Source organism: Aethina tumida, chromosome 2, assembly GCF_024364675.1.
Source record: "Aethina tumida isolate Nest 87 chromosome 2, icAetTumi1.1, whole genome shotgun sequence".
NCBI lineage: Eukaryota > Metazoa > Arthropoda > Insecta > Coleoptera > Nitidulidae > Aethina > Aethina tumida.
Genome location: NC_065436.1, coordinates 17,844,882 through 17,858,647, shown reverse-complemented (window position 1 = coordinate 17,858,647; position 13,766 = coordinate 17,844,882). Strand labels below are relative to the sequence as shown.

General features: G+C 28.5%; 2 protein-coding genes across 6 annotated transcripts in view; one reads left to right on the top strand and one right to left on the bottom strand.

The window, feature by feature from the left end:
• The window catches only part of LOC109601655 (F-actin-monooxygenase Mical), a 55,745-nt gene extending 42,301 nt beyond the window's left edge, over nucleotides 1-13,444 (bottom strand). For 3 of the 5 annotated variants that reach the window (XM_049963916.1, XM_049963918.1, XM_049963919.1), the window contains exons 1-3: nucleotides 13,316-13,441; nucleotides 12,795-12,956; nucleotides 1,555-1,616 (exon numbers count right to left, since the gene is read on the bottom strand). The gene's annotated coding sequence lies outside the window, so the exon portion shown is untranslated. Of the gene's footprint in view, nucleotides 1-1,554; nucleotides 1,617-12,794; nucleotides 12,957-13,315 lie in introns of all 5 variants that reach the window. The other 2 variants (XM_049963920.1, XM_049963921.1) reach the window with 2 other exon arrangements.
• Nucleotides 1,874-2,905, top strand: LOC109601656 (exonuclease GOR-like). Its single transcript, XM_020017916.2, has 2 exons — nucleotides 1,874-2,668; nucleotides 2,770-2,905. The coding sequence occupies exons 1-2, from the start codon at nucleotides 1,917-1,919 to the stop codon at nucleotides 2,903-2,905; spliced, it is 888 nt and encodes a 295-aa protein (XP_019873475.2). The 5' UTR covers nucleotides 1,874-1,916.
• Nucleotides 13,445-13,766: the final 322 nt, after the last annotated feature.

Here is a 13,766-nt window from a genome sequence, read left to right as displayed (position 1 = left end):
TTAAAATCAACAAATATGTATATATTATTCCAATTTATCAGTTTTAGTTGATTCCTCTAAATTGAGGAAAAATAAATCGAAGATTTGATTTGATTTAATGGTTTTCAAATTCAGGTTTACTACATACTGCAGGGTAACTGCAGTGTGTAGTAAATTTTTCAGCAAGAAGTTGCTTACTCAACTCAATGTGACCAGAGTGTTTGACATAGATTTGATGCATTCTTTAACATACGAAATTTTCAATATTATCATTTAATATCAGGAATTTCCTTCTTATTTAAATTTTCAATATTATCATTTAATAGCAGGAATTACAGATCCTTCTAATATTTCAATACTAAATATAATAATAAATGATTAAACATATCTATTCAGTTTTTGCTACTTTACATCAATTAATCCTGCTGAGTAGAATATTAAATATGACTAAATTTAATAAAATTATCGCTATCGATATAGAAATTTTCGACATTATCATTTAATAGAAGGAATTGCACATCCTTCTAATATTATAATATTAAATGTAATAATAAATTATTAAACATATCTATTCAATTTTTGCTACTTCTCATCAAATATTCCTGCTGAGTATAAAATTAAATATCACTAAATTTAATAAAATTATCGCTATCGATATAGAAATTTTCGACATTATCATTTAATAGCAGGAATTACACATCCTTCTAATATTATAATATTAAATGTAATAATAAATTATTAAACATATCTATTCAATTTTTGCTACTTCTCATCAAATATTCCTGCTGAGTATAAAATTAAATATCACTAAATTTAATAAAATTATCGCTATCGATATAGAAATTTTCAATATTATCATTTAATAGCAGGAATTACACATCCTTCTAATATTTTAATATTAAATGTAATAATGAATTATTAAACATATCTATTCAATTTTTGTTACTCACATCAATATTCCTGCTGAGTAAAATATTAAATATCACTAAATTTAATAAAATTATCGATATCGATATAGAAATTTTCGACATTATCATTTAATAGAAGGAATTACACATCCTTCTAATATTATAATATTAAATGTAATAATAAATTATTAAACATATCTATTCAATTTTTGATACTTCTCATCAAATATTCCTGCTGAATATAAAATTAAATATCACTAAATTTAATAAAATTATCGTTGTCGATATAGAAATTTTCAATATTATCATTTAATAGCAGGAATTACACATCCTTCTAATATTTTAATATAAAAACATCAACTATAATTATAAATCATTAAACATATCTATTCAGTCTTTTTTGCTACTTCACATTAATTATTCCTGCTGATTAAAATAATATCAACAAATTTAATAAAATTAAGGATATCTTTAATTATAAAAAAATATATAAAAAGTTTATACGAATCTGCCATAATTTATTTAAGAAATGGCGAGAGACATCAAACGCAGTTTCAGACTCAATACTCAAAATTCATTAAAATAGCCAAAAACAAATTTTGGAACACCTTGAACATGTGCTGACTAGTTTAATTTTGATTAAAAAAATTTAAATAATAGAACTTACCTGGGAAATTTATTTTCTTGTAAACAAAATTGAAAAACATGGATAAATTACTCCATCTTCATCTGCAACAAAAGAAGATTATGTACTAATCGTTTTAAATTAATACGTGATGTAAAATTTAAACGTGTAAATTATTCAAGTCATTTACTAAAGGTACCTGTTTACGATACATCTTAAATCAGGTAGCTACAATATTTCTATATATAAGCAACAAATTTGATTTCCAAATCGTCACAAGCCACACAAACAGTATTGAAGAACATCACTTTCCTCATCTTACAAATACATACAAGATAAAAGTCATGCCTTCAAACAAGAGCTTTTTGTATTTCCTCCAGGAAAATCTCTTAAGCTTCAAAGACATGCAGAGACTTAAGTTCCCAATGAAGCCGCATCGGCTGTCTCAGAGTTTCAAATGTTCACCAACGGAAAGACAAGTTTGCGATCGTTGCAAAATCGAATTTGACAGGAACCAGAGAACTCTCTGTCTCTACCATCCGGGAAAACAGCAATATAAACACACAACTGGTACACTGGTGTACACTTGCTGCAAGAAATCCAATGGTGGTTGTTGCGTCGCCCAAAGGCACGTACCGAAGAAGTCACCTCGTTATTCCTACGACGGGTTTCGTGCCACTAAAACCACAGCCTCACGACCACCATCAATTTTGGCCATGGATTGTGAAATGGTCTATACGGACGTTGGATTGGAAGTAGCCAAAGTGTCGTTGGTGGATACGCGGGGGAGAGTTGCATACAATAAATACGTTTTTCCAAATCACCCGATCGTAGACTACAACACTCGGTACTCAGGAATAACGCCAACACATATGGAAGGGGCAGTGAGTTTTGATGTGATGCAGGAGGAACTATTGGATATCATTCACAAGGACACGATACTGATAGGTCATGGTTTGGAGAACGATTTAAGGGGACTTAGGCTCTTCCACTCGAAGATAGTCGATACCTCTGAGTGCTTCTCGTTTTGTGAACAGAAGGTGTCCCTGAAGCATCTAGTCTACACTTACTTGGGGCGTTCGATACAGGATAACGAGCATGATAGTGTTGAGGACGCACAAGCTTGTCTGGATCTCATGTATTTGAAATACCATGAGTATAAATCATGTAATAGGTTTAGTAGGTTTAATATTTTTAAGTATTATTAATAAATAAAATAAAAACTATATAAAAACACTTATTATTACTGTATTATAGACCTTTCCTGGGGAAAGGTCTGAAGATCTGGCTGGCCAAGGCAATATATTCACATGGTAGGTATCTACTGGGGATGAAAATGATGAAAATAGGGCCCCAAAATCAACTTATGTATAGTGTAGACTCCCATAAATAATGTAATCTTAATGATCTCCTCCTATCTTTTCGATAATGGCCAAGATGTGACATCCCAAACACGATATGTTAGTTTATTGTACCAAATCTACTAATAATCTATATCCTCATTTGCAACTGTGTAACTATATCCTCCTGTAATTTTGGTTCTTGATGTGTCTTAAAGTTTTTTTGAGGGGCAGTATTTTCTCCACGAGAAACTTATTAATTTTTATTTTATTTAATTATTTAATGTTTTTTATGGTTGGTCGCATTCTGTTCCTATTTTTTTTCCCACCCATTTTCCACATTGTATAAAATAAACATGAATATTTTAAAAGAGATTATTAAGGGTTTTACCATAAATAATGTAATCTTAATGATCTCCTATCTTTTCGATAATGGCAAAGATGTAACATCCCAAACTCGATACGTTAGTTTATTGTACCAAATCTACTAATAATCTATATCCTCATTTGCAACTGAGTAACTATATCCTCCTGTAATTTTGGTTCTTGATGTGTCTTAAAGTTTTTTTGAGGGGCAGTATTTTCTCCACGAGAAACTTATTAATTTTTATTTTATTTAATTATTTAATGTTTTTTGTGGTTGGTCGTATTTTGTTCCTATTTTTTTCCCACCCATTTTCCACATTGTATAAAATAAACATGAATATTTTAAAAGAGATTATTAAGGGTTTTACCATAAATAATGTAATCTTAATGATCTCCTCCTATCTTTTCGATAATGGCCAAGATGTAACATCCCAAACTCGATATGTTAGTTTATTGTACCAAATCTACTAATAATCTATATACTCATTTGTAACTGTGTAACTATATCCTCCTGTAATTTTGGTTCTTGATGTGTCTTAAAGTTTTTTTGAGGGGCAGTATTTTCTTCAGGAGAAACTTATTAATTTTTATTTTATTTAATTATTTAAATTTATGTTTTTTATGGTTGGTCGTATTCTGTTCCTATTTTTTTCCACCCATTTTCCACATTGTATAAAATAAACATGAATATTTTAAAAGAGATTAATAAGGGTTTTACCATAAAAATGCTATTTTTGAATGAGAGATGATGTTCCCCTCTGTCTGTTTAAGAATACTCACAGTTTTTGTATCACTCACACTGTTATACTAATTTATCATTGGTCTTACATACTAAATTATATGCCACGCTTGGAGGTTAACTGGCAAAAAGTCAGTCAGTCGGACCCTTCAATATCAATTAATAAATTTAAAGTTGGCAGACTGCCAATAGAAGTGAAAACTTTTAATATTAAAATTTGAAATTTCATAATGTTTGAATTAAATTTATCAACATCAATCTGGTTTTCACATCTATTGACACTCTGAGCAACAATTTTATGCATGTTTATATGGTTTTTTGTTACTTAAATATATTACGGGCTGTACAAGATCATGACAAAATATATATACAATTCAATTGAAATAACTATTAATATACAATCATATTATTTATGGATAGTATTTGTATTTACTTAAATTTAAATGTACTTGATTTTTAACATTGTTTTAATTGTTCATTCATCATTGTCATCATTAATTTCAACAATACTTAGACTTTTTGTACTTTCAATTATTTTGTTCTAAAAAAGATGCAATAACTAAAGTAAGAAATGAAAATGTTTGATTCAAATTTATCAAAGTATCGCGTAAAAGCGGCATCGATTGTCGTTTTATGTTTTGTAGTACTGAGTTTTCGATCATTGGACATAAATTTTTCACTAAATCCATTCAATTTCACTTATAATATATACTCAACACTATATGTCAGATGTATACATATAGATACTGCTATAAGCATGTTGGTGACGCGAACGCACGTGATTTCACACATCCAAAAAGTGTCTAAGGCGCACAGCACACTGCGCATGCGCCAATCATGAGCATGTCAATGACGCGAACGCATAATATTTCCTTATCAAAAAGCTCCCAATGTGGCTAAAGAAGTTTTCACTTTAATACATTAAATCTATTATTATTTGTTAGGAAAGGCTAATTTTCAGTTTGCACACTTTTGTTGACGGTATAAAAAACAAGTATGTTTTACTTTTGCATAGTAAACATCCCTATATATATATATATATATATATATATATATATATATATATATAAATTTCGAATATTTCTATATAGAGATTCCTTTCAGATGGCATTCTCCTCTATGAACCCTCCACTTTCAAAACAGTAATAGATATTAGCGTCAAACTCATTTCAGTCTGGAGACACATAGTTTGTTGGTCTAATAACCGAGGTTACCAGCCAAATCAACAACGAAAGAAGGGCGAGCATGTCGGTGACGCGAACCCATAAGATTTTCCCCTACCAAAAAGTACCCAACGAGGCTAAAGAAGTTTTCACTTCAAAAATTAAACAACCAATGAATTTACTATACAACAAAAATTGTTTCAACACGGACACCTTCCATAGCGTGAACGTATTGTCCGATTGAAACGGCATAGGTGTTAATAATAAACTATATCACATTAAGTGAAAATGCCCACGAATGTTAAGATTAAGGCAATACCGCAAAAGAATACTTGTTCGCAGGACAGGTGCTAACATGGTTGAAACTGAAAGTTTCTAAGCCACCATTCACGCGATCCAAACGCCAGATGAAAACGGCAAAACAAATTCGACCGTGAAAGTTATGCGCAACCATAAACGGACTTTCCAACTTATTTTTAATAGCGTAAAAAGAAAATGCATAGTTGCGGCCAGAGTAAACAAGACGGCCTTCTCTGAATGCAAAATTTCTTGAGATGCATAATAATCTATTATGGTGGATAATTAAACCGTAAGTTAGAAATCGAAATGAGTCGTGGATGATAATAGAGACCAGAAATTAATATTAAATTGCCTGTGTAAAATTAAAACAAATATGTTTTCTATGTCATTAATAGGTACAATCCTTGTCGCAGTCTAAAAATGCCAAACTATGATTGGATAAACATAAGCTGAAGAAAGGGAGGTAGATTAATCAAAAGTTTTTTTCATTGATGTAGCCTCTATAGCAATGGTATAAGCAATCAGCAAAGGTGAGAAATTGGACTAATTTGCTTCTGAGATCCACAATTTTAGTTAATTTAAAAAATGGAATTTTTATGATGAAATCTAATTGTTAGATCTCAGTACAGGTGACCATTTGTTCCATCAAAATGCATTTTTTGATAATCAAAAATGTATTGAACAATTACCATGTTAATTTTCTGAGTTTATCACAATTTATAATATTTTTTTTTAAATGATTTGAGCTGTGTAATTTTGAAATTAATAGAGGCCAGTCTCATGTCCATCTTATTATTCAGAGAATATTTTAATAAAGTCACCTATAATTGCACCAATCTATTTTATTTACAAGGAAGTAATATTTGCACTTGGAAATAATTTTATTGTATAATCCTTAATTAGAAGGAATGAAAACTCTGTTATTGTTAACAATAAATTTAATTTACATTTATAATTTCGGTATTAATCATAAATAATTATCGAATTACTCACGCTGTCTCTGTTAGGTATGTTTCATATTCAACCACACGTTAATACATTTAACAGTTTAATACGTTTAAATTGTTCAGTATCAAATAACTACACTTGAAATACAGATTAAATATCACAAATTAATTGTAATCTATTTTATATACGAGAACAGTCCAAAATGTGATTCAATACTTCCTTTTGAAAGTTTTTAGATCAACTAATTTTAGAAGGGAATTGGATTCTACTCTGGGGAGTGTGCTTCTTCGTTTCCACCACTAAAATGAAGCCGCAAAGCCAAAAAGGGATACATGGACATCCTGCCACTGAACCAAAAGAGGACTACGTAAAGAAATTAAGATTTCTTTGCCATTTTTATTATTTTCTTTGTTAGGTCAAATATTTTTAGGACTGCCTGTAAAATAATATCATCAGAATAAAAATTTACTTAGTTTTTAATATGAAGACTTAATATTTCGTCTCCTTAGAAACAATGTTTTAACAAAGAAACTATAAATATTTTACTTTATCTAATCATTTATCTGTACTCATAAATATTTAAATAAATAACTTTAGGAAACTTTCTTCAATAACTAATATGTTCCAGTTTAATGTCCAATTAGATATTTAAAATTTTAAAGAACGAGGATTTCCTATTGGAATACATATTAATCAAGAGTAAATCATCATAATTTAGAAACCACATTGCATTATTTCCATCTTTAATTAGTTTAACGATGAAAAACTTGTTACAGGCTGTGGTTATTTACCTAACTGTATCCGCAAGACTACATATTTTATTACAACACACTGGCCATTGAACATTACATTTACAATTTTATAATTACAAATTACAAATAAAAATTAACATTTGTTATAAAACAATTTAATTCGCGATGTTTAGTAAAACCAATAATAAAATGCAACCATACCAGTAGGACAACACTTCTTTACACACATGTTGGACGAATTTCTATTGTTGTTCACTGCACAAAATACACATCCACTGATAGGTATAGGTAGTAAGCGGAATTCGTTTATTGAACGCCACTCATCAGTGAACTGACTGGTATTAATAATAGTTTACACAAGAACAAAATAAGTTACACATGGTTAAAGTTAAACGAATACAGGAAATCGTTCTACTCGCCGCTGTATAGCCACAAAATTAAAAATAACGTGAGGCATCCATAATAGCTTATACAGTTTACGGTTAGGTTAGTTCACATAAGACTTCCATTTTAATTTAATATTGAATCGAACAATTTACTTTTGTTTTATAACGGTTATTCTATTACAATTGCAAAACTAACCACCAAGTAAATTATACCCACACATATTAATTTCTGATCTGATAGATTTGTTAGAAAATATCTTGGCTGCAGATATGTGTCTGAAGCTTACATTTTAAATGCCAAGTTATTAAATATGTCAAGCATAATCATTTTTAGGATTTCGGGTATAAATGATGAAACTATCTGGTGCCAAAAATGGTAAAATAAAATAAAACGTATAATATCAAATATATTATCACAATAAAAATTAATTATTGAGTTAGGAAAATAATATTTTATACTTTAAAACAAATTAACTCTTCAATACTACTAAAAAAATTCAAAAAAATTAAAATTAAGTTACGCTTTGCCTCACCTGGGGTAGAAGAGGGGCAATTAATGTAACACAATGTTATTTTGACAAAAAAGAACAAAAAAAAATACTCTATATTTATATTAAAAGCATTTACAGTTTAATCCTTAATTTAATAAATATATTTATCTGAATATACAGAAGTTATTTATTTGATATAATTTCCGAAGAAGAAATAAAAACGAATGTAATTGATGAAACTAAATGGGTCACCTTTATTTATTAATGTTTATGTAAAACAAAAAGCAAACTGTAACTTGACTTGAACTACTTTTCTAATTTATTTCAAATAAAATTTCATTTCCTATTTCTCCAGAAGTGACATCAACTTTGATATTTCATTTTGAAACACCCTGTATATTTTTGAGATTTTAAAATCCCTATGTTATTATAAATAAAATAAGTATACCATGTAATATACCTAAACCCAATGGTTAGTTATTTATTTGATATAAGACAATTTCCGAAGAAAAAATAAAAAAGAATGTAATTGATGAAACAAATGGGTCACTTTTTTTCATTAAAATTTATAGAAAACTAAAAGTGGTATTAATTTTATATATATATATATATATATATATATATATATATATATATATATATATATATATATATATATAATATATTTTATTTTATTTTTACAGCAATTATAGCTTGACTTGAACTACTTTTCTAATTTGTTTTAAATAAAATTTCATTTCCTATTTCTCCAGAAGTGACATCAACTGTGTTATTTCATTTGAAACACCCTGTATATTTTTAAAATTTAAAATCTATATATAATTTTAAATAAAATAAATATATCATGTAATATACATAGAACTCAATAGTTAGTTATTTATTTGATATAAGACAATTTTCGAAGAAGAAATAAAAACGAATGTAATTAATGAAACAAATGGGTCACCTTTCTTCATTAAAGTTTATAGAAAACTAAAAATGATATTGATTTGAAATTTTTACAGCAATTATAGCTTGACTTGAACTACTTTTGTTTCAAATATATAATATATTTCGCCAGAGGTGTCATTAACTTTGTTATTTCAATTGAAACACCCCGTATATTTTTGGATTTTAAAATCTTTATGTAATTTTAAATAAAATAAATATACCATATCCAAACCCCATAGTTTTTAACTGAAAAAATATTTTTCTAAAAATATTATCAGATTAATGATCTAACTAAAATGTCTGTAAAACCACCAATTTTGATCTTATCATCTTTGGCATACACGTAAAGTAAGGACCTTCCTATAAAAAGTCATTGTTAGTAATCACAAATTCTATACAGGGTGTTCGTTATTTACGTTTAATTCTGTGCTGCTTAAAACACCGATAATTTTGTTATTAGAACTCAATGTATATTTGAATATTAAAAAACATTTCGATTGATATAAGTATTCCCCATATATAAAATTAATATTAAATTAAATAAAAAACAAATGCCATCCTTGACACACTACTATCAGTAGGTGAACATAGAAAAATTAACATTTTTACATTTGAATATATATAAATATATGAAAAATAAAAATATGTGATATTCAAAATCTTTGTGCGGAAGTCAAAATATAAAAATAAATCAATTTACATGAGTTTTGGCAAGGAATAGAAAGTACTATAAATATAATAGTCACTGATCAAATTTGTAGATTACCAATACTTGTATTTTTCCACATCTGAAATTCGGAAAATATTATTTAAATATGTAAAATTCAATCCTAGAACAAATTTAAATACATCGTACCAAAACTAACGCAGAATTTCTGTTAAAATATACTTCATAGCAGACACCTCTAGACCATCATGTATTAGTTGTAGAGCGAACGGATTATGCATCGGGTTTTGTTTCTTTTCGAATATTTTTAGACGCACAGATTTATACTGCTTTATTTGTGTCATTGGCTATTTTTAGTGGCAGTATATGTTACATTAATTATTTTGCTTAAATGCTGATGACCAGTTCATTTTCGTCATTTTTCATTGAGTCTTTCTTCAAGTGTCATTTATTTCACACGTTCGCACAAATTATAATTGTTTCTGGAAATTTTAAATATAGTACTCGATTCGAGTACGTGTGTTATAACAGACCGGATAAAGAACTTCCCATAGACCGAATTATAAGCAACTTCCGGCTTAAACAATTGGATATCAGGAATTGTCTAACAAGAATCAATTTCCTCGTGAAAGAAACTATATAAAGGCATAAACCTATTGTGATAATGTAACTTTACCTTGTAATGACAATCAGTTATAAACTGTTTAATATTTATGATTAAATACCAAAAGTGTTTCTTGTAATTAACAATATTAAATTACTAATGAATATAAATAATAATTGTTTATTGTTATTAGACAATAAACATTTCTAAGTAATATGTGCAAGTTAAACCAAAACACTAGTATCAATGTTAAGCTCCTCGTAAAACTAGCGAATAAACAGATAATACAGATATACTCATGATAATCGCAGACATTGATCGCGCTAACTGAGAGCCGGTCTTTGGTCCGTGGTATGAGTGAGGATCAAGCGCGGGTGGAGGCAGAATCATTCCCCATGAGTCATAGCCGTCCTGCTACAGCTCTGCGGATACCGATCGAAACGTCCCGCCGCCCGTCGAGCCTTGTTCCACTGCAGACACAGGAGTGCAGATCCCAATTGGCGGTTCATACATGATTGACCTTTCCACATTAGTTTTTTACGAATGTCTATATATATACTCTGTAATAACGGAATAGTTCATGTTCATGAGTTGTAAAAATCCTTTGAGCTTCTTTGTCGATAAAATGTACTTCCATAGGGTAAAAGCCTTTATAACGACATTCAAATGACTAACTGTCTAGTCGGCAAGTGATGAAAGGTGTAAATGTTTGTAGAGAGATAACTCACACTTCCCTTCTTTAGTTTGTTGAGGTTTTAAATTGGTCGTCTTTAGTAATTCCCAAATACTCTATCAAAATAAATGGTAAACTTCAAATAAAATACAACAACAATTATTATACAGAGTTTATACTTTTTAGTATGCGTTGGTGGATCTAAAAACTAGTTATGTCATAGGTATGCCTACATATATATATTACGTAACAAGTTCAATAACTATTATGAGAAATATTTTAAACAATCTTCTAATTATTTAGTAGAAAATACTTTCTCCTGCTTTGTATTTTTGGATTTATAATATGAAACAAATGGTCTAACATTATTATCGTATTTTTTGTTGACCTTTACCATTTTTTATCATTGATATATGTCAGTGTAAAGAGAAATTTATTCGTTTTTTTTTTTATTTTTCTTACTTATAAAGTTCAGAAAACAGTCCAGCTTGATCGAAAGCTTTGTAGGAACTTTTCGAACCACTAAAGATGTATGTAATTACACCCTTTTCTTTAAAATAAGCATACTACTTTTTCTATACGTTACAACTTTTATGCCATTCCTCAAATTACTCAATATACCTCAATAATTTAAATTCACAACATATCAATTGTGCTTTCTTATTTTAACGATTTCTATTATTCAATTAACAATATTAGGGTATAAAACAAAACCAGTTATACTCTTTGTTCATATTATAAAAAGTGTGTGTGGTGAACTAGTTTTTTGTTAAGTGTTGGGAGTAACGTCTCATATAATAGACCAGGGGGAACTATCATGCCCTAATCTAAAATATATTTAAAATTTGTTTAATATTATTATATTATAAATAGACTTATTGAAATTTCATTTAATCTTATATAACTGATTTTTTATGATAAATTGAGAAATAAATAATAAATAAGTTTGTCATGTTTTTAGTAAGCTTAATGGCTCATAAAATTAGCAAACTTCAACATACAAATTGGGTTTGTGATAACGTAAATGAAATAAATTTGTTGTTTGATGATAATATAATTAATGTACGTGAATATGTAGACAATTCATCGATTCGAATTAAAGGTTATTCAAGAAAAGGTAATTTTTAGCAACATGCCTCGATGGTCACATATGTTCTCCAGGGAAGTTTTTAGAAAGAGAATTTATAGGACCCATATTGTTTTGATGTATTCTGTGTGAATTACATATTAAATTCTAAATTACATATTTCATTATTATGGACTCCAACTAATAAAATAGATACCACATTAGATAAATAATTTGTATTAATATTTATCAAATGATTTCACTCAAATTAAAGAGTTCAAATATTAAATTGAAACAGTATAACAATTGTTTTTATAAGCATACTTCAAATTTCAATATTCTACACAACAAAAATCATACATTACCCAGTTGAATTTGATTATTAAAGTGGATAATCTAAAATTGTCCACTTTATTTGTATCTGTAACAACTTTAAGTGTGACCCACATTATTATATGTGTATTATACAGAACACATCTATAAATAATAAATTGTAGACAGGTGTATAAACAAAGAATCAACACCAGAAGGTGTTAGCATTAAAATAGTTACAAGGATTGCAAATAGATATGTTTGTTGTTTAATAAATAAACTACCTTAAAAATATTATGAATAAAATTGTAACTTGAACTTAAACAAGAGGTGAATAAACCCACCCTGCGACAAATTAAATGCCCAATTCATTTTGAGGTTATATGACTTAATTAAAAACCTTTTTGTAGGCCCAAAACCATTTTTATCTAGACATCAATTATAACATTTAATCGTTTGTAGTCATATTTAATACAGATAATCACACGGAAAAAGATAAAAATGCATTTCAATTCAATTGAAGGCCACTGAATTTATCGTCTTACCTTTGAATAATTCCTTTGTCTCGTTCTAAAATCTTCAGTAGTCACCGACGAACCACGTTAAGTAAACAAAATCACAAATAACACACACGTTGAAGTAGATTTATATATATTGCACAGCAGTGGAAGATCGGTCGACCACTCGCCTCCGCGTTCGAAATTCAACTGAAAAATTCACCTAATAGAGACCACCACTCCTGACTTTCCCATTTCATTAATGGTTCGATGGATTTTAAATTTAAGTATTCTGACAGAATGAGAATCTCGTGTTTATCAAAGTTGTTGTTGCACTGATGCTTGAAACTATCTAACTACATGGAATACAGTTACGGATTTTCTTGCATTTGTGTGCGAAACGTTGTTCTGCATGTTACACCCACAGAACAACGTAAAGCACAACATGCCCCGGTGCTATTAAGTTTCCTGGATATTATTAGTAATGATAAATTGTTGTAGTTTAGTTATTAAGTCTCAGAAAATTCGAAAAATACATACTTTCTAGCGCTACTTAATGGATAACTAACCTCTAATCGTTTAAAAACTAACAAACATTGCAACAGACATACTTATGAACTGTAATTAACTTTTGAAATAAAACTGAATTTTTGTTTTTAATTAATAATTATGATTAAAGTTATTTTAACTGGAAGGTAAACCGACCTCCGAAACGTCAAGACACAAACTGATCAAAACACCATCTATTATTAAAAACCCAAAATAAATTGTTTTGATACGGGAGACCTAATAAAATTTTAACTAAAGCAGACATTTATTATTATTTTACAATGATTTAAACTTATAATTAACATCATCAAGCTACTACCTGCAGGTATGTTATTTTACAACCAAAAAATTTATTTTATTTAAATAATATTTTACTAAATTACAGTTGTACTTAAAAAGTACACTCTGGTAATTAAATAAATATCGAGTATTAAAATAATATAAACGTAAAGGCAACAAATTAAGATAATT

Coding starts and splice junctions, on each gene's coding strand:
- LOC109601656 (XM_020017916.2), top strand. CDS start 1,917: ATGCAGAGACTTAAGTTCCCAATGAAGCCGCATCGGCTGTCTCAGAGT. Junction 2,669..2,769: donor ATGTATTTGAAATACCATGA/GTATAAATCATG, acceptor ACTGTATTATAG/ACCTTTCCTGGGGAAAGGTC.